The 22,344-nt window shown below is 40.1% G+C and overlaps 1 protein-coding gene across 1 annotated transcript; it reads left to right on the forward strand.

Annotated features, from left to right (window-relative positions):
• The first annotated feature begins 172 nt into the window (after positions 1–172).
• LOC143510428 (alpha-N-acetylgalactosaminide alpha-2,6-sialyltransferase 2-like) lies at positions 173–21,241 on the forward strand. The gene is made up of 11 exons (XM_076999771.1): positions 173–800; positions 1,955–2,102; positions 2,196–2,304; positions 14,986–15,271; positions 15,400–15,556; positions 15,816–15,984; positions 16,226–16,364; positions 16,610–16,713; positions 16,972–17,052; positions 17,330–17,429; positions 17,563–21,241. The coding sequence occupies exons 1-11, from the start codon at positions 594–596 to the stop codon at positions 17,758–17,760; spliced, it is 1,698 nt and encodes a 565-aa protein (XP_076855886.1). The 5' UTR covers positions 173–593; the 3' UTR covers positions 17,761–21,241.
• Positions 21,242–22,344: the final 1,103 nt, after the last annotated feature.

Raw genomic sequence — 22,344 nt, forward strand, 5'->3', positions numbered from 1 at the left:
AGACCTTATAAAGGTTAACATACAGAATATATACACACACAATAGATAAGGTTTGCGCAGACGCGTTTAACCTTGTTCTAAGTGCCCTACTACAGTTCTCGCGTGCTGCCCGGCTTTTTATACGGTATGCAACCCAAACACATTTTTCTAGTAAACGACAGGTACCCGGATGACCACTACTATGGTACCCGGATGACCAATACTATGCATCCCGTCATGCAACGGTGGCGGAAAATCTTAAGTGGTGTTCAGTTAGGTTCACGTAATCTCGTAGTATGGTTTGCGTTTCATGTTAATATAACATACTGTATACTGCTACTGCGGGGTCCCGTTTGCGGTATAACGTGCAGTAGGATATTTTAAACGCGCAAACGTATCGGCCGTATAGCAGCTAACAGATCAGCTAGCTAGATTATATTATGACAGCGAGCAAAGACGTGTAAGATATTGTGATTTGCTCCTCGCTGCTTTAAAACCGCTTACATGAGATCGGATTACACATTCATAATTGCAAACAGGCGACCGACATCACCTTGTAAGATAGCTAGCTAGTTAACTAGGCAGCAACAAGAGCCAAAAGTTTACCAAAAGAAATGGACGTGTTCATGGACTTGACTGCAGTCGTTTTTACGCTTTTCGCCATTATTGTAGGAATTATTGTGTTGTGGAAAAGTTCAGCTACAGTCATCCGCAGGAATAGTGCCGTGAATAGTACCCCCCCAGAGTACTCGCTATCAAGCCAAGCAGAAGTAGTTACGCATTGTAAGGAGCAAGAAAACATAACCGCTGATTGTTTGGAGGTAGGTTAGACCTTTAAGTGCCTAACTATAACTTGCCTTTTAAGTTGTTAATCGACCTGTTGGCTGCATGTTCTGTTGCCAGCCTGGGTGGTTCTGATGCAGGTCTACCAAGTGGCCTAGGTTATACTTCTATGTCATCTGGACCTGAAATCATTATTTCTTTTTTTTTTTTTTTTTTTTTTTAAAGCCTGCGAAGGAAGAGACAACGTGATTTGGCAGGTGTCATTTTAAAATATGATAAACGACAATTTACAGTTAAAACAGACACTTATACCTTGGTCACTCCACCCAAATCATGTGCCCCTTACTGTTGTTTAAAATCTTTTTATTGCACCAATCATGGATCTATTTTGCACAGTCTACGGAATTAGACTCTGGCTGCCAATCTTCCATGTTCCTCATATCATAACTATGTTGCCATTTATTTTCCTTGACCCTTTATTGACCCTGCATGAGATCCTTTCTTCAAAAGGCCCATGTGTGTGTGTGTGTGTGTGTGTGTGTGTTGCCTGCCTGTGGCCAATGTGTTGCATCCTAATCTCACAGGTGGCTCCTGGTATTCTACTGAGCTCCCTTGTGTTGGCTGTATTAATCCCTTGACTTTCCGAAGTCTATAACCTTTATTTAAAGTGTATAATACCCAATCTTCCCACACTATATTCTTTTCCACAAATCCTACGAATGCAATGCCACTCACTCGCAGTGGTTGAAATTACGCTGATGGCATGGATGAGCATTCACTGATAAACATAATCTATATTAATTAATCCTTTACATTTACAGTGATGTCTACCACTGTAGATTCTCGTACCCTCCTATAATCTAAATTCAACGTTATGGCCAAACAGTATTCTGAACTAGTAATTTAGAGCTGGCTAGCTGGCTGTTGGCTAGGTGTAGTATCTTTCACCCAGCATAATTTACAAACAAAAGTTATGAATTATCTTAATTTCAACAAATGGCAATTCAGGGCTCGTCGTGGCCGATATGCAGAGTCACTCAAAAGAGTCAGAAAGATGACTGTCAGCAGAGGCAGGTGGCGTTTCTGGACGCATCTGGATGCTTATGAAAATGCTTATAGATGCTTATATCTAAGTCTGTGGGTGTTTACCAAATTACTAAAATGTGACACCTCCCAATTTCTGTGTGTCCAGGCACCACATTCAGGACCTGGTAAGCTCAGTGTTGAGTGGGAGGCTACAACACAGACAACCAGAGACAATTTACAGAGTAAATCACATCAAACAATTGCTGGGAGTCAATATGAACAGGGGAATGTTGATCCAGCAGACTGCCCTATAGGTGGGTGCTATTAGAATGTTTGCTATTAGAAGCAGCTTCTGAGTATACATGGCTATATTTTACAATTAAAAAAAATATATGAAAATCTTTCAGTTCAAAGTATGGGTGGTGAGGATGAGCTTCCGAGATACATGCCGGGTATGTTGCGGACAAGCCAGCTTGAGAAGATGATGAGCAGAGAAGAGATGGAGGAAGAACAGAGGTAACCATTACAAATATTTATAACTGTTTGATAGCAGAATCTGTACCCAAACAGCTGGTGCAGGATTATCAACAAGTTGCACAAGTGTATCAGATGAACCTTTATATGTTGATTGGAATGACGTGATTACCTGTAAGAGAGTAAGCTTTAATTAACGGGAAAAGCTCAGTCCATACTACAACAACAGTGTTCTGAGCAGTGTTGGGAACATTACTTAAAAAAAAGTTATAGTTACTCACTACTTGTTCCAAAAAGTAACTGAGTTAGTAACTGAATTACTCTATAATAAAAGTAACTCGTTACCAGGGAAAGTAACTATTTGCATTACAGTTTTAAAAAGTTATATGCCAATGAATAAGGATTTTTTGAAAAAGCAGTTTTCACAGTCAGTTGAAATCAGTAGAGGAGAAAGGTGTTTAAATTTTGATATTTATTGCACATCAACAGACCAGTGCAGGATAAAATCCTTTAAAATCCCAAATCTTTGTAAAAAAAAAAGTAAAAGTAAACAGTTACACTATATATTATATACACTATATATATTTACATCTATCAAATTAAATTAAATTCTCTCAACCTGAGACAACTGGTTTGTTCACAACAGAAGTAAACTTAACAATAAAACCTCTATTCTTAATTAAATAAATCAAATACCCAGTCTGGTAGACATTCAGGAACTTCAAGTATTTTCTTAAATAATGTTTATATCGCCACCTTGAAAATGCTAATTTTTCTTCAGCTTGCTCCTGACTCGCCATTTCTGCCTCTTCTCCGTTTGTGTCGTGTGTCACTGGTGTGCTTCGGCACGCGTGTAACAACACTGGCTCTGATTGGCTACCATAATGCTGCCTTAGCCAATCGCTTACTGACTTGCATAACATGGATAACAGATATGATTGCAAGTGGCAGATAAGATATGCACTTTATTTAGCTAACCTTAGTCTTAATCTTTATCATGACTTTCTTTGTACAAACCCTAACACCATGTGAACTGTTCTGATAGAATTATCAGAATGAATATTACCATAATGCAATTCAGCATCTTACCTATCTGATGAACTGTTTTGAGTAATTTTTTCCATCTTTGTGAATATATGAAATTTCTTGGCAGCATTTTACAAAAATCATCATTTATCTTGACATGCCAATGTTGACTAACACTATCTAGCACACCCCAAATTTGATGTATACAGTCAATTGATAAAATACAAATTTATTTACATAATAAATGTACTTCTTTTTTTGTATCCAAACTGATGCAAAGGGTTAACTGATGGCAGGGGATTCTGGTCAAGAATTTGGTAATAGGGATGGGAGTTGATGGTTCCCTAGATAATATGGAACCATCCAGGTTCAAAAACAGATCCACACCTTCATATTTCCACCACCACGCTTCAGTGTTGGGAGGAGTTTCTTCTCTTTATATGCAGTGTTGACTTTTCTCCAAACAAACATGATTATGGCCAAATAACTCAATTTTGGACTCATCTGTCCAGAGTATGGACTTCCAGAAAGCTTCTGGTTCGTCCAAGTGCTCTCTGGCAAAGTTTACACTCTCTTTCTTGAGTTCCTCCCTTCTAGTAACCCATGTCTATTGATTTTTTGCATGTTACATGTACATTTATCCCAGATGATGCCAGAGAGGTCTGCAACTCTGGAGGTGATGTGTGGGTTGGATTTTACCTGAATGATTCTTTTTCTGGTGCTTCTTGTTGTAAGTTTTGATAGTTGTCCACTTCTGGGCAAAGTTGTAGCTTTCCCCAGAGTCATGGGTCTTCTTCGTGATGTCTCCTCTTGGCATTGTTGATCTGTGTGTTGGACGCCTTGGCACGACAGTGGTTAGGTTGGATTCTTCTGTCTTTTAATCATTGTGGCTCAAATATTTTACCAAAGTGTTCCCATTGCATTTGGTCTTTTACCTAGATGACTTTACCAATGCAACTGTGGTTCATTTACGTTTGTACATGTAGTCTGCTGGCAACTCACACATTTCCCTCAAAACAAGTAAATGGAATAGATGAACATACTGTAAAGGCCAAGAGCATCAGGTCACTGCACAGTTTCCTATGTTTAGGGTGTTGCCCCACTATCAGTAATTCATAACAAATCTATTTGACATATTATTTACTAGGGGTGATCTGCAATAGTCGCTGATTCGACTATAGTCAACTATACCCCCTAGTCGACTATGAACGTCATAGTCGAATGTACCATTCTAACTGCATGGGGGTGCCCTAAGAATTAGTTGTTACATGAAATGTCTTTGTTTTCGTTATATATAGCCTTTTGTCAAATAAAATCATCCTAATTTCTGTTAATAAATATTTTAAAATGATGTGTGCGCATTAACAATAGGGATCTTCCTTACTACACATTAATAAATCACACCTTGCAGTTGCACAATCCAATGGAGCGGAGCTGAACACGCTACAGGATAGTCAAAGATTATAATGGCTACTAAAAAACTTCAAAAGTATTTTGAAAAAGATGAAGATAAAATGCAAGTTATGTCATCAATGGCTTTCATTTTGCATGACAACAACCAACATGGCATACCATTTAAAATGCTTAAGGCGAAAAAAAAAAACAGTTTCGTCGTTTCGGTCATCTTGTCTCGTCTCTCGCATCTCGGCAAGTAGGCCTATAAAAATTTTTTTTCGGGCAACATGGTAGCTTGGTACTTAGCACGTTTGCCTCTCAGCACTGGGGTCTTGGGTTCAAGTCTCTATCTGAGTGGAGTTTCCATGTTCTCCCCGTGTCTGCGTGGGTTTCCTCCGGGATCTCCAGTTTCCTCCCACAGTCCAAAGACATGGAGATTAGGTAAATTGGCAGTCCCTGATTCCCCGACAAATTCTCCCTGAGTGTGTGTCTTTGTCCCTTCATGTCCAATAAAAAGCAATTATCTGAGTGTGTGTGCTTGTATGCCCAGTGGTGGATGGTGCTCTGCCACTAGGGTCTGTCCTCTCTCCCCTTCCTGCACCCCATTCAGTCCCCCAGGGGGCTGTGGATCCCGGTAGAGAGTACGCTGTGCGCAATTGGCTGTCGCTTCTCACCGGAGTGTGATTGGTTGTACCTGTGTTAAAATTGTAACGCGACCTTGGGTATATAGAAAGGCGCTATATAAGTTGAACATTCATTCATTTATTTTTGTTGTTGTTTGCTTTTTAAACCCCGTTACTTGAACCTTTCCTTATAATTTTTTTGCTGTTGTGTGGCAATTTTAAAAATATTTTCAGGCAGACATATTTTATTTAAAATATTTTAGACATTTTGCACAGTGCCTGTCTGACAGTTAGATATGCGCATTGACGGTGACTTTTTATGTTAATGTTCTCTAACGTTTCTGTGACGCTGGGGTCGTGGCGAAGGATGAGACACGGAATCCTTGCAATTTGACTGACGTCACTTTTAATTTCACGAATATTGCGCAATAGCGCACGAGCAACACTGAAGAAGCACACACACAACGTGTAGACTTAGACAACAACGAGCACAGGACACTGCGCGAGCGCACATTAAATAGACAAACCACATTAGCCACATGTGATTACGAGACGATTCACAGGTGATACACATTATCACACGACATAGCCATCACCACGGAGTTCCACAGACGCAGACAAAGCACGTGGACCACGTATACACACGCCCAAAGGGGAGGGGCAGGGGTCCTCAACGTGACAGTTTCATTAAAAAATAAATGAGTAAATAAATAAAAGCTGAATAAAGCCAATCTACCATGTTTATTCATTTATCTGAGTGCTTTAGGTTTTTACTTTGAAGTGGAAAAAAGTCCTGAATGAGAACGGGATCCCGTTTAAGGAGCTCTAGATTTTAAAAAAATCCGATTCGACTATTAGTCGACTAAAGGGAAAATCTGACGAATCAGATTCGACTATGAAAATCCTTAGTTGAATACACCTCTATTATTTACAATGACAAACATTTGGCGCATTTTATCATTGAGGTACTTTAAGCTTTAAGTAATTTTTAACTGCATTTGAAATGCACCCTCGAAATTAAGAATTACTTCAGGTTTTGCTGTTGTAGCTGAGAAGAAGAAAATATAAAATATTTGTATAAAATATAGCTGAATGTCCTATTTGGCTATTTGGTTACTGTCATGCTCATTATAATAGCATATTTGAGTTGGGTTGTTGTGTATATATACCTTCCAAATATAATTATGTGTGCTTTGAAAATTGTAGAAAGTATGCCCACAGTGGTGTCTCAACTATTAAAGTACAGCATTATTAAACTACACCTGCATTAAGATATAATATGTGCTCATATGCTCATGTCATTCATGAACTTTATTTTTCTTAGAAAGAATGTTCATTCCATTATGTTCATGGAGCATCAATGTAGACATATTTCTTTCAGAGTTCAGCGGGAACAGCTATCTGCCATCTTTAAGTTGCTAAAGGATAACCAGGACACGTTTGGAGAGATGACTGAGACAGAGATGGAACAACAGCTTAAACTTTACTCTATCTAAGGAACTCTTTCCAGGAACTCTAGGAAACAGAGTGTTGTGCGAATTAGTGTTGCTACTTTTCAAGAATGGTGTTCAAGAATGATAGTGTTTGATAGTTTTCTGTAATGAATTTAGATTTTTAGGATAAACCAGAATTCATAACTGGTAAATTATAAGATTAAGTACATTTGAAAAACACTTTAATTCTCAGTTTGTGGTGGCTGGTTGCTCCTCTATTAAATCCACTATTTTCAAGTTTTAAATATTCCCTCCATACCATTGCTGAATATTGAATTCTGATTGGTTAATTATGGGTTGTATTTTAATTGTGATTGCTGAATATGAATCACAGCTAGAAAAATCAGAAGTTTTTTTTGTACAACACTAACTTATTCAATCTTCTCCTATTTTATTACATAAGGTATTGTCATGTATTGTCAGTTATTACAACACTGTAGGATGTGTAACTACCCCCAGGTATATAATTTTTATTAAAATCTATGTTCAGATACAGTAAATTTTGATGTGATATATCTAACATAATAGCACTTGGTTTCAAATGGATGATATTGTACGTAATGTCATGATCTGTTTGCTCAATAACAATGTTGGGCCTCTACAGCGCATACCAAATGTTTCCCGACCAGGTTTCTCAAGTTTGCATGTTTGTGTTTTAGACTGTCACACCCTGCATGTTGGGCAGCCAACAAGACATGAGTCATGACTCGCTACCACGCATCCGTTCACAATGGCCAGTCTGTTAGTCGCTTTCGTCCATCTCTCATCTCAGTACCGTATTTAAGCCACACTGGTTCCCCTTTCTACTGCTTTTGTCTGTCTATTGTTAAACTTTGATATTTAAACTTGCCCCTTTTGCTTTCATTCACTTGTGTTTCACAGACACTTGTGTCTGAAAAGGTCACTGAAGCTGAACCACAGAGAAGAGAGTGCAGAAAATAAAACAACCTTAGTGGAAGCCATTAGCTTCCAATTTGTGATAATCAGTTACCATCAGCAGATCTTGGAAAACCAGGAAAGAGAATTAAGCCACCTCCATACCAGTATAGATCCTATGGAAGATCTGGCAAGGTGAGGATCTGGAGGGGTGGCACTGGTGTATGCATGTATATAAGTATTCATGGGCTTTATGACAATTGAGTCCTGTACACACGCACGCACACACACACACACACACACACACACACACACACACACACACACACACACACACACATATATATATATATATATATATATATATATATATATATATATATATATATATATATATATGTGTGTGTGTGTGTGTGTGTGTGTGTGTGTGTGTGTGTGTGTGTGTGTGTGTGTGTGCGTGCGTGTGTACAGGACACACACACACACACACACACACACACACACACACACACATATATATATATATATATATATATATATATATATATATATATATATATATATATATATATATATATATGTGTGTGTGTGTGTGTGTGTGTGTGTGTGTGTGTGTGTGTGTGTGTGTGTGTGTGTGTGTGCGTGCGTGTGTACAGGACTCAATTGTCATAAAGCCCATGAATACTTATATACATGCATACACTAATTTATATATATATAAATTAGGGGTGGGACGCGATTTAAAAAATTAATCGAATTAATCGGAAGCTTTGTAATTAATTAATCGAAATTAATCGCATTTCAGTATTTAACATGAGAAATATTTATTTAAGTTTGAATGATGAATGAATCAATGAACATAATCATAAACTTCAACATCTTGTTTATTTTTCCACCAGTCTACTACGAAGACCAATATATGTGTAGTGTGCAGAAAACAGTTCAGAACATTGGAAATTCTGACCAAAAATGTTGTTTAATTTAGGGAGTTTTGCTCAGGATATTGGAAGAATTGAAGTAAATCAGAAGATGTTTTTTAATACCATTTTAGATGGTAGACTTTCTTTAATTTCCCAGGCCTCTGCCATAGGCATCTTCATAGTGCCTAGAAGTGGTCTTCTGCATGCTCAAAGCAAATGACTGGATCTTCATCATCTATAGATTCATCATCTATAATATGAGCTGTCACACCAAGATCATTCTTGTTGCTAACAGAGGTCCAGTGATCCCCAGTCAGAGCCACATTTGTGGCACTCTTCACAATAACCTGTTTTAATTCTTTCCTCATCATACAGCTGCTGGATTTTCTTCGACATTGTCTTTCTGGGGTGAGTTTCCCAAAACGTTCTTAGTGCCAAGTACTTCGTCACCTCGTTCTTACGTACGAGGTTAAGAAGTACTTGGCGCTAAGAACGTTTTGGGAAACTCACCCCTGGACGGTAGTTCGTAACTTGCATCAGTTGACGCAATTTGCAGCGCTTCTTGTAAGCATTTATCTTCGACCACAGAGAGCGGACAACACAAATAATGTGACGCATCATGTATAAACGCGTGCGGAGTCGCGCGCTACGGCCATTCGCGAAAGTTTAATCCAGTCTTAATGGTCCAATGAAGGTCATTTAAAAACCAGGACGTTTCCTCACAGGATGTGAATTACGGACGTTTGGTCACCCTATCGTACTAGGAATACATTTAGCAGCTAAGTTATCATTACTGACCTGCTGGGCGTACACTGTGCGATTTTTGGCCCATTTTCAGCCAAATTTTCACTCGTTTCGGCTCAATCGCGTTTCGTGCATCGTATAGTTTACACAGGTAAACGAGGAACGATTCACACCTCACGACCAACTCCCGATCAGAAATCGCAGCGTCGCAAGAACATCAAACATGTTTGAAATTCAAATCGCTCCTCGTGAGAGTATCGCACTGTTGAAGCAGCTCCACGAAGGTTGTTGAGGTGGTAACGAAGGGTGGAAGTGCTCCTGTGATAAGCGAACTCCTTCCTACATAAAGTGTAAATAACACTATTTTTGTTTGTACTTCCATCTGAAAGTTTCTTATATTTAAATTTCCCATCCACCAGCGTAGCCTCTTCAGTCATCTCCATCATGATCATCTTATTGTGTGTCCATAATCTGTATGCCCGGAACTCGCGCACTGAGAAACATTCCACGGTGCAAAAGTGTCTCGTCCGTTAAATGCGTTAAAATGCGTTAATTTTTTTAGTGCGTTAATTTTCCTGTAATTAATTAATCGAAATTAACGCGTTAAAGTCCCACCACTAATATAAATATATATATGTATATCACAGTTAATAGTAATAATGGTATATATCAGAGTGAGATTGAGAGAATTGTCGTACTGAAAGTGCCCATGATCTCGGTAGTCAGTAGTCATTGCTGCCAAAGATATTTTAAGAACTAATTACTGCCAAAGATATTTTAAGAACTAAGGAAGGATGTGAACTTGTGCATACTAATGTAATTTGAATGTTAAAGTTTGATTAAATGCTCTGTTGCATCTAAAGAGTGGAAATGGAATAATGTCGGGTTTCCATCCAAACCTTTCGAAAAAATAATGCGCAATTTCCAAGTTTCGGCAGAAAAAAAATGCGAATTAAGCCTTGTTTCCATTCATTACAGTTATGTGAATAAACTTTAGATCACGTGAGAGGACGCCAAACTATAGTGGTTTTACGTCCATCTGGCAGTTACGCATTTTTGCACGTTGAGGTTTTGAAACATTTTTTTCTTTTTCTTTTCTATACATGGAGAAGTTAAATGAAATTTTTGCTCTCTCCAGAACTGTTTTTGTATGCATTTGCCATCTTTACATCGCGATCATGTACAGAACCACATGACTTGAGGCATGATACGTCATCGTTTATGCGAAAAACCCTTTTCCATCCAGTTTTTCCGAATTTTGGCGATGCGATAGTCTAACTTTTCCACCTCCTCCTAGCGTAAAAATCTTTTTGCGATATTTGGGGCTTTTTTCGAATTTTGGTCTTTTTCCATCCAGTTTTTTTCATGCGCATTTTCAAAATGCGCAAAAACTCGGTGGATGGAAAACCCTCTACCAAAGCGTTTTGAAAGTTGACCTCTTATTACAAAGCTGCAGGGGTTCTGCTTTGATTTGAGTGGTTTTATTGGTCTGAAGGGGGGTAGTGATTTTGAATGACAGGTTTTACAACCTCTCACCAGCGAGGTGCGATGGGGAGGGAGGGGTGGGCTCACCAATCAGCCCCCTGAGACAATCTGGTGCCTCAGAAGTGATTGGAAGCTGTTCTAACCAATAGTTTACTTCCTTCTGAAGCTAATCAGCCCTCATTTGTCATGATTGGTGGATGATTTATTTTAGTGATGGGAATTTCAGCTCTTTTTAGGGAGCCGGGTCTTTTGGCTCATCTCCTCATAAAGAGTCGGCTCTTTCGGATCCCAAATGGCTCCTTCTTAGGGGGGGTGGCGAACGTACTTTGTTGACGGGGGGTGTGTTTGGGGTGGGTGGCGAAAAGTGATGTCAGTAACGCGTTACTCCAATCTTACCACTTTTTTTGGTAACAAGTAATATAACTCTTTCCAGTCCAGTAATCAGATTAAAGTTACTTATCCAAGTAACTGTGCGTTACTATTTTTATTTTCCCTCGTAAAATATATATTTTTCTTTCTTCTTGGCTCAGTTCTACTTTTGCGTCTGACCGTAGCGCTCCACTCCGCACGCTGCGCGTGACCCTGTGAGAGCGCGAGCACGTATTACAAGTCATTTTTTGCAGTGTCCTCCTGTAACGATATGTGGTAGTATAAAGAAATACCCCTCAAAAACAGGGGAATGAACATTTACCTGACGAACTTTAATGTTGCTTTGTTTGAAAAGTGCTGGAATTTTGACTAACGTAGCCTACTTTAAAATGCTTTAAATTGTAATGGTATTTCGTTTTACAACAAGTAGCTGTCTGACTGAACAGTTCGCTTGTATTACGTTTAAAAATAATTTTACAAATAATACCGCGCAGCTACACAAACGTAATGTCAGGAGATACTGTAGCGACTACTACTGCTCACGGTGAATTCACTAACGGACACTTGGCCACTCAAGCACTGTTGCCAACTCCTCAGTAAGGAAAGTCGCTATTGGTTGTCCTAAAAGTCGCTAGAAGTCGCTAAATGACGTCATCACCTAATTTGCATAATACATGTTTTTGAAGCTGTAAAAGAATAACGTTGGGAGAGATTAAAAAAAATGAGTAAAAACACCCTAAATATGTTAGAACTACAAATGAACAACATCTGTTGCCTTTGAAATAGGCAGTCACTTCTCAAAAGAACTACATGACTTTAATGCTTTGTATAAATAATTTTTACGTAAATTACATAAATAGTTTTTTTGCTGTGTTGTTAAATGTTAGTATATGAGTAGCAGTTAGCAGGAACTAGTTGGCATAGAAATCAACCTTACAATACAGGCAGTATGCCCATGTATTATCTCCAATACATTGCTTCAGCCAGCCTTTAAATTCAGGATTTGATTCCCACTCTTTCTTGTATTTTTGAGAATAGAGTTTAGAGTGAGACATAATGAGCAAGTTAGCTAGATGTTTAGCTTTCACAGAGACGCACTGTGGACGAGTCGAGTGACCGGCTACGTGGTGAATGAGGTGAAGAATGACTGAGACTGTGTGAGTTAAATTCAGTGATTTCTTTTCGTGTCTCACATATTTACATCCCCCGTTGGCGGCAGCTTTGGGCATGCGCAGTTCATGTGCAGTGTGGACGTGGAGCGATGAGGGTCTGCTCTGAGTGTGAGACTGCACTGAGTGTTGTGGGGCTCACGGCAGCACCCGCCGGGGCTCACGGCTCAGAGGACAGCAACTAAAGAGCGTGTTTGTTCAGAGTCGCCAAAAGTCTCCAATAACACCACAAAAAGTCGCTAGATTTGTCGCTAGTCACTTTTTACTACAAAAAGTCGCTAGAGGGTCTGAAAAGTCGCTAAATATAGCGACAAAAGAGGGTTTTCCATCCACCGAGTTTTTGCGCATTTTGAAAATGCGCATGAAAAAAGCTAGATGGAAAAAGTCTAAAATTCGAAAAAATCCCCAAATATCGCAAAAAGATTTTTACACTAGGAGAAGGTGGAAAAGTTAGACTATCGCATCGCCAAAATTCGGAAAAACTGGATGGAAAGGGTTTTTCGCATAAACGATGACGTATCATGCCTCAAGTCATGTGGTTCTGTACATGATCGCGATGTAAAGATGGCAAATGCATACAAAAACAGTTCTGGAGAGAGCAAAAATTTAATTTAACTTCTCCATGTATAGAAAAAAATAAAATAAAAATGTTTCAAAACCTCAACGTGCAAAAATGCGTAACTGCCAGATGGACGTAAAACCACTATTGTTTGGCGTCCTCTCACGTGATCTAAAGTTTATTCGCATAACTGTAATGAATGGAAACAAGGCTTAATTCGCATTTTTTCTGCCGAAACTTGGAAATTGCGCATTATTTTTTCGAAAGGTTTGGATGGAAAGCCGGCTAAAGTCACTAAGTTGGCAACACTGCACTCAAGGTGTCTGGCCCTTTAAGTGACACTGGGGGGCGGGGCCTCCGCGCCAGGGTTGCGTTATCAATAAATTTTCCCTCCTCGGGATTTTTGGATTAAGCAGTTTATGCCTCGGTTACCGAACCTGCTTCAATACATTGTTACTGTTAAAAATGCACTTCCAATAAAGTGAGTATTGGAAAAATTAATTTTGCTGCTGAATGTAGAGGGGAACCGGCTCGGTTTTAGAGGAGAACCAGCTCTCGTCGTTCACTTAAAAGAGCCAGCTCTTTGAACCAGTTCGTTCGCGACCGACACATCACTAATTTATTTTAAACGACGCTTTGCAAAATCCCGGTACATTTCCATTGTGGGTCCGCTAGCATAGCAACATAAGCTAACCTTTGCTAACATTTTGTTCGTTTTTATTCTGATTGTGGATACTTTTGAACATCACAGAAAATAAAGGATAACTTTTTATGGAATATATGAGCAATTTTTGGAATTTTCGCCAACCCGGAAGTGGGAATGAACACCGGCTACGACGCGATTCAACGTAAATGGATAATTTTTCATAAGCGATTTTGTACAAAATATATAATCTAATACTAAACATTAGATTATAAACAGTATTGGAGCTTTTGAGTGCTGGAGTACTCGGTATCATGTCAGATGCTACCGGAGTTGGCGACGTAAGCTTAGCTTAGCCTGTCGGACTATATTGGACATAAATATCATAACGTACCGTTCATAATTTGACATGAAATAATTTGACATTTCTGGTCTTTCTGTAATATGTCCAACGTTGTTGTGTGTCGTAGCTCCTCGGTTTCGTGTAAGGAATTTGTTAGATTGTTAACATAGTTGGCTAAGGGTGTTTACCGGGTGTGGCATATTTGGACATGGGTGTGGTGCACTTGACGTACCTTGGACAAAGTGGAAGCACTTTGCAATGCTTGCATGGATTTGCTCCATTTTTTCTGTGTTGTTATAAAAGACCCTAGCGAAATTTATTGTAATTTCTGATAACAGATTGGAATAACTATGTGAATATACATTCCAGTCATGTTAAAGTTCAAGTCAGCATTTTTGATATTCCTGGCATAGGCCTATTAGCATCTGTATTAGAGGCTCTAAAATAAACCAAATTATGTGAATATGATATTGAAGTGAAACAATATGTTCCCCCAACTGTCTACTTCAGTTTGAGCCATGAATGATAATTTACCTATATGTACAACTTGAGATATCTATTTTTAAAGTGAACTATGTAAAAAAAAATTAAATGGCCACCGGGCATGTGAATCTGCAGTATAAGGTTAAGGCAGGGCTGAACATTTGCAATGACATTTGCACTGTCCCATCCTATCAGTTTCTGAGACTATAAAGCCTCTCATAAAGCACACACCCACTCAGTTAAACACACCAGACAGACCATGCAGAAAACTTCTCTTCGTGTGATTTTGCTGCTGTGTTGCTTCCTGTTATATGTAGTGATTTGGAAGAAGATTCCTGAAAAATGGACTAGGTGAGTTTAACAAAAACAGAATGTGTATATACGCCAAATGTAAAAGATGCCTTAGCGTTGAGCTGCCTGATGTGAAATTACTCATCTGTTTGAAGATTGCTGGAGTAGCTCTAACTTTATAGCAATAAATTAGCAGCCTAATTGTTTGATTAGAATATCTCAGTATCTCAGAATATTGGATTTTCCTATTTCATCACTACCAAGCGGTTCTTGGTAATGTTTACCTCTCCCCTTTTGTTAAAAGTGCCCAACAAGTATATAATTCTGCACTGAAGTCAAGATTCCTTTCGGGAAATGGACATGGAACCACTGAAGAAGTTACAACAAGGATTTTACCTCCACCTCTAAATATGTCTTCAAGACAAAATGCAATAAGCATAGCAAAAGAGGTTCTGGATACATTGCATCAAGATACAACTCATCATGCAGAAAACTTGACTGTTCTTCCACTGCTCTATAAAACCTATTTTAAAGAGATGCCAAAGTGGGACTTTGAGGACATCTATATGCAGAATAATGAAGAAAGGCCGGTGAGATTTCTTCTTTTGATAGTCTAAGACTATAGTACATATGCTACTGTATAAATGCCTAATAAGTGTCAGTTATGGGGCCAATTTTGTTGTTTGCCTGTCGCATCATTAAATATTATTTTTAATAGGTTTGTTCAAAGTCACACATAAAAGATAAAGAATTTCAGGCAGCGGCTATCCAGAACATACAGCTTTGGCTGCATAAAGGTCTTTTAAATATCAGTGAATGGAATCGACTGGCACACTTTAACAACCCCTTTGGATTCATGGAATACAACTACACCGGTGAGCATGCTATGTAAACTATCCTGACGACTCTAACAGAGTACTGGTTTTCCTTTTAGCTTCTGTTTGTTAAAGGGGCGCAGTCAGTACGGAAAATAGTGTTTGTTCACTATACGCACATGATCGCTGTGAAAATCACAATGCTATTCATACTAAATATTAGCAATTGTACAAGGTAAATTGTAGACAGACACTGTATTTACACAGGAATGTGCATGATTTAAGTGTTTTGTGAGCTATTGACTTTGTGTCTCCAAAGATGTAAAAACATCTGTAGATTTGATCCCGAAGCCTGCGTCCTATCAGCTGCTGCCAGTGCCTGAGAGGGCAGATGATGGCTGCATTCACTGTGCTGTAGTGGGCACCAGCGGCATTCTCAATGGCTCAAAAATGGGCAAAGAAATTGACTCCCACCCTTATGTGTTTCGGTGAGAAGAATAGCTTGTTGGTTTGGGGTATTTAATTGTTGTTGTTGCTGTTTTTCAGTTGCCTGTATCTTTGCTCCTTCCCTCTGCACACCACCCTCTCGCAGACATGAACACGTTTGAACTCTCACAATTCCCTTTATTTGTTGATGTCTCACTGGCATTTGAAAAGGAGTGGCCTTTATGATCAGCTGCAGTATTAGTGTACAAATATGACCTTTGCAACACCTTTTGATTCAAAAAGAGTGAATGGAGCAATCATCAAAGGACATGAGGAGGACGTTGGGAACAAAACCTCAGTGTATGTGCATACATCCTTCGCCTTGCACCAGTCCTTTTTACATCTGACAAAGTATGGCTTCAGGAGTCCTCCAATGGATGAGGTTGGCACACTTTAAAAGCATTAAAACTGTTATTACGATATGCAGTATGAGTGAAATGAACAATTATAAGTTAAAGTTAATAAAAGTTATTAAAAAGGCTAAACAAATTAGGAGAGTTTGACTACATAACATAAAGGACATACAAACACTGTGTCAGACCATTTTAGGAAACACAATTTATTTGTATGTGTTTGGGTAAGAAAATATATTCTAATATTTTGATTAATCTTTCTTTAAACATAAAGGGAATTAAATATGTAATGATTCCAGAAGGTCTGAGAGACTTTGAGTGGATTCAAGGCCTGTTTAAGAAAAAGACACTGATAAAAGGCATATACATTGGCTCCAGGTGAGACTCAAAGTGATTGCACATCTTTCACACTGATACTATTAAAAGTGTTATTGGTACTGTCTTTAGAATTGCCAGTTTTCTTTTGGCACAGTGTTAGATGTATAAATTAATGTATTCTCAAAACACGTTTTTACAGATACATATGCTCAGCAGTAAATTAAGTATTTCTGAGAATCACTATTACTATTATTTTTTAATAATGATATTATGCTATAGGTGCTTCAGAAATTCACTGCTTATTCTTATCTTGTTTAGTCCGGTACACTTCTACAACGGGTTTAAAGAGGATAAATTTTATGTGCTTCATCCAGATTTTTTAAGATATGTTCGGAACAGGTATGTTCCTCTCTTGTCTCAAGGTCTATCAAATGTCAGGAAATTTGCCACTTTGCTACAAATAATAACTTCAGGGTTATCCATTTTTTATTCCTGCTTTTGCTAGTTTCTTAATGTTTCATCTATATTCTGAAATAATGCACACTTTGAGGTACTTTATACTAACAGTAATTAAACAATTATAAGAATGTTCTGTAACTTTTTATTACACTTTTTTAATTCAATTTTTTCATACACAATATGCACAATATTTAAAAGTCTAGTGTTCTGGTTTTAGATTCTTACGATCCTCCACTCTGGACGGGGACGCCTGGCACGTGTACAGACCCACCAATGGCGCATTTGCAATATTCTTAGCTCTTCACACCTGTGATGTTGTGAGCAAACATATATAGCTCTTTTAATAAGTGTATTATAATTACAACTATTATTCCTACTACTAATAATAATAATCTTTAACTGTTTTTGTGGGGGCAAACAGGGCTTATTTTATTGCTTCTTCAATTTTAGGTGAATGTCTATGGATTCATCACTGAAGACCATGATAGGTACTCTAACTACTACTATGAGAGATCAACAAAAACCAAAGTTATTTTCTATATTAACCATGACTATGGTCTAGAGATGAAAACATGGAAAAAGCTGCATGAATCTGGAATCATCAACCTTTACCAAAGAAATCAAAGTCTGAGCAGGACAATAACCTGACAAGCTTTTATTTCTTATAGCCAGTAAGAAAAGATCTGTCATGTTATGCAAACATACATTGTAATGATTTTGCATTGCAGCAGTTTGTGTATTTCATCCAAAGGGCTATTTCAGTTGAATGTTTGTATTAAATGCATTTGTATGTTTTAGAGATCCTCTCCCATCATCAATTAAACCCCTATTAGCATTATTAAAATGGTAATAATGAGGATCAGCATTAACACTCAGGAAGGCTGTAGAGTTTATTCCTCAGATGGTATTAAGGCCATTCCACCACCACCATGGAACTGTTGATACAATGCTGGATGGATCAGTGTTTTCACCAAATTCTGCTATGTGAATTGTAATTCAATTGTTTGCTCTTACCTGATGGGAGTGGCACCTGGTTTGGACACTGTAGCAGCTGTAGACCATCTTCTTCAAGGATCGACATGTGCATTCATAGATGCTCTTCTGCAAATCTCAGTTATAACAAGTGATTGAGTTGCTGCTGCTTTCTGTCAGCTCAATCCAAACTGACAATTCTCCTCTAACCTCTAGCATCAACCAGGCATTTTTGCCAAAAGAACTTCCACTCTCTGGATATTTTCTCTTCTTTGGTCCATTCTTTGTAAAGCCTAGAGATGGTTATTCATGAAAACCCTGGCACAGGTCAGCAAATTCTGAAATTTCTGAAAACACAGAACAGCACCAACATCCAAGCCACACTGAAAGTCATTTAAAATCACCTTTCTTCCCCATTCTGATGCTCGGTTGGGACTTCAGCGGGTTCTCTTGACCATGTCTACATGTCTAAATGAGTTGCTGCCAGGCAGAGAGGCTCTCAAGAGAGTCATTAACCACTGCAGGGAGACTCAGAAGGACTGGACTTCCACCTATGGACACTATATACACACAAAGATGCAGAAAGAGGGCACACCATGTCATCAAGGAAATACTACATCCTACTCACTCTATCTTTCAGCACAAACTTGCTATATGCAACTTGAGGAAGAGCAGTGCAGACAGCATTATCACACATACAACCAGGTTCCATAAAGACTCCTTCCTTGCCACAGTCAGATGTCAACCCTCAAATTAATTTCACTGGACATCTAAATTCTCACAGCGCACCAAGAGCATGTACACTTATTTATTATTTATTATATAATTTTTTTTTCTCATTTTTATGGGGTTTTATGGGGTTGGACTGAGAGCCTTGCATAGGCAATTTCCTATGTACCCAAACCTTGTGCGTGAGTGCAAATGGCAATAAAGAATCTTGCCGTATGATAGGCAAGTGAATATTGACTAGATATTTGCATTAACAGCTGAACAGGTGTACCAAATAAAATGGCTGGTGAGTGCATATATGGCTACATGGAGGATGGAGGATGGGTTCCCGTTTGAGTCTTGGTACTCCCAAGGTTTCTTCCTATTTCCCATCATTTTAGGGAGTTTTTCCTTGCCACTGGCTTGCTCATTAGGGATTTGGACCCATACGATTGTTAAAACTTGTAAATCCTGTAAAGCTGCTTTGTGATAACATGTGTTGTGAAAAGCGCTATTGTCACGTTGTGGGGGGGGGGCCCTGCCGGTCGCCCCCGTTTACAGCGGCAGGTGTCCTGTTTTTGGTCACGTGATATTCGTCCCTCAGGTGGGCGGGACCCGTGATCCGTCTCACCTGAGGGTCGTTATCGTCTGTATGTGTGTGTGTATGTACGTTGTGTTGTGTTTTAATAACAACGCAGACGTGAGCGAGTGTGTGAGTGTGCCGTGGTGTGTGTGTTTCGCTGGTGATGTTCGTGTGTGTGTGTGGACGGGTCCGCCGATGCGTGCTACGCGCTAGAACGCGTGTGACGCGAATCTCTCGGCTCCTTTCGCCTCGCTCACCCGATATCCCGTGGTGACGGGGGTGAGCGACTGCGAGCCCGAGAGACGCGTCGCTGTGGGCGTGACGCGCAAGCTGCTCGCGTATAGCTCTCTCTCTCCAAAGATCTGCGGATCCCGTTGGGAAGACGGTGAGAGAGAGAGAGCTGGAGTAGGCGCGTCACGCTCCGCAGAGCGCGCGCATCGGTGGGTCCTGTCCGTTTGTTTGTGTTCTGTCTTTGCGTGTTCATTTTGTCCTAGAGTGTAGCGTGCATGGTTTTATGTAATTCCTCTCTTGCACCCCTCTTCACTGTGTGTGGGGAGGGGCCCATTTGAGGGCATCTTAGGTGCGTGTGTGTTATGTTGTGTCTGTGTTTTTTGTTTTGTTGTTCCCCGGAGGGGCCCACCCTAAATATGTTTTTGGGGGGAAGCTATGGGGTTCCTGAGCCACGGCATGTGGCTCAGAAGGCGCTGCTCCCTAGGGAGAACTGGCCTTTGGGAGGGACCCCTGAGCAGGGAGGAGCCCCTGTACCCCTTTGTAGGCTGAGGATGCCTGGGGTGTATGGACAGGGTGTCTCCTCATGCCAAGAAGGGGTCCCCTCCCCCTGGGTATAAGGGGGTGCAAAGGTCAGGGCAGTGCGCGTTATGTGTTGTGTGTCGTCTGTGTGCGTGTGTGTGTGATGTGTTGCAGGTCGCTCCTGGTGGTGGACTGCGGCACTCCCGGACCTAGGGGGTCTCCAGGAGGAGACCCTCCCCTTCAAGCTCGGGGTGACCAGCGTGTCCCTGATGCGGATTTCCAGGGCCCTGGTCTCTGGCGCTCCTGGGTTGGGTGGAGGAGTCCACCTTGAGATGAGGGGCCCCGGGAGGGGTTCACTCCCCAGGAGTCTGGGGTGACCCGTAGCGAAAAGGGCAGGGGTCAGCTCCGAGCGAAGAGGTAGGTTCGGGAGGTGGTTGGTGGAAGCCGTGGCTGCACTGCAGTGTGGCGGCCTGTACACATCCACACCTGTGACGTGTGTTGGGCCATGTGCTCCCGGTCCGCACACAGCGGTGGGGCTTAAGCGGCCTAAGGCCGGTTAGGGCGCGAGGGCCCTGTGACCGACCAGGGCGTTGTTATCGTCTTGTTGACGGCCCAGTCGGTCCAGGGTCCCGCCCAGGAGGCGAGCTAACCTGTGTTTTATGTTTTCAGCTCCAGGACTGCAGGGAACGGGTCCCTGCCTTGTCTGCGTCCTGTGACGAGGAGCTTATATGTGTGTTTTGTGTTTCAGCTCAGGACTGCAGGGAACGGGTCCCTGTCTTGTCCCCGCCCTCCCGCCCCTTTGTTGTGTTTTGTGTGCTGCCGCTGTAAGCCGCACATCTGGAGGGGCGTGCAGCTTTGGTGGGGGGGTCTGTCACGTTGTGGGGGGGCCCCTGCCGGTCGCCCCCGTTTACAGCGGCAGGTGTCCTGTTTTTGGTCACGTGATGTTCGTCCCTCAGGTGGGCGGGACCAGTGATCCGTCTCACCTGAGGGTTGTTTGTTCGTCTATATATGTCTTGTCTTTGTACCAGTTGACTGCTGGTTATTATTTCCTACATTTGGAACAATGCACGGGTATTTGGTTTGCGCACTTTCTATTAAACCATCCTCTTTCCCTGAGACTTGGCGTGATCGCTTCCTTTTTTAGTTACTCACACTGCCCGTCACAGCTATATAAATAAATTTGATTTGATTTGATGTACCTTTAGGCTTTCTGCCAGAAAGCAGCTTTCTTCACATGCCATATGCACTTGAATGAATTTATCTTATCTTATCTTATCTTACTAGCAGCATATGAGGACAACCTTTATTAAGACAACCCCAAAGATTTATGATAAGATTATCATGATGGATGTCATCTAATTTGGCAAATTGCTTTGAGTAACGTTTACTCTGACTATATCCAGGACATAAAATGTTCTGTCAATATCTGACATAAAACATTATGTAACATTATGGTATGCTAACATTGCCAACATTATCTAGTCCACTGCAGATTGTTTGCACACAGACATTAGGTAAAAAAAATGTTTCCATGGAATGTCCATTTTTTCTAAATAAAATGCACCCTGTAAGGTATTTGGTGGCAGTCATGCACATGGACTTGTGTGTTGTGCTTATGTCAATTGTCACTTCTTAATAATCTGTCTACACGTCCCTCGGGTGGTGTGGGATGTCCATGAGTAGGGTTGTTAGGTCACTGTGTTATTTATTGAAGCCTGTGTTATTTAGTTTGCATGTCCGTTTGTCTGCTATTAATGTTAATATTAATGTTAAGTCGGCTTCCTTTGTTGTAGTTATGCACTCATGTTCAGTTTTGTTTTTAATATTCATTAAACGCTTCAGTTGGAGACTCACATTTGTTTCCCTATATTTCTTTCTTCACATGTTCACCTGTGACAACCATTTTTACATTTTCAGATTATTCTTTTATTTTCAGATTTCAGAAATTCAGAATGCCCATATTTTTTCCTTTTGCAACTTTACAACTGAAAACAGAATGTCTGATATCGGTTAAAAAATAAATAAATAAATAAATAAATACAGCTTGCAAAAAAACAATACTATACCTGTTTTTTCCGGGTTGGTAATGTATGAAACCTTGGGTGACAAAAAGACACAAAGGCATTGACTACTTACAGTAATTTGTTCAGGATTTTCCTCATATAAAAGCCTATTAAAACACCACATGACATGTTAACATTGCTATAAACATGATTTTC

The sequence above is a fragment of the Brachyhypopomus gauderio genome, chromosome 3, assembly GCF_052324685.1.
Source record: "Brachyhypopomus gauderio isolate BG-103 chromosome 3, BGAUD_0.2, whole genome shotgun sequence".
Classification (NCBI taxonomy): domain Eukaryota; kingdom Metazoa; phylum Chordata; class Actinopteri; order Gymnotiformes; family Hypopomidae; genus Brachyhypopomus; species Brachyhypopomus gauderio.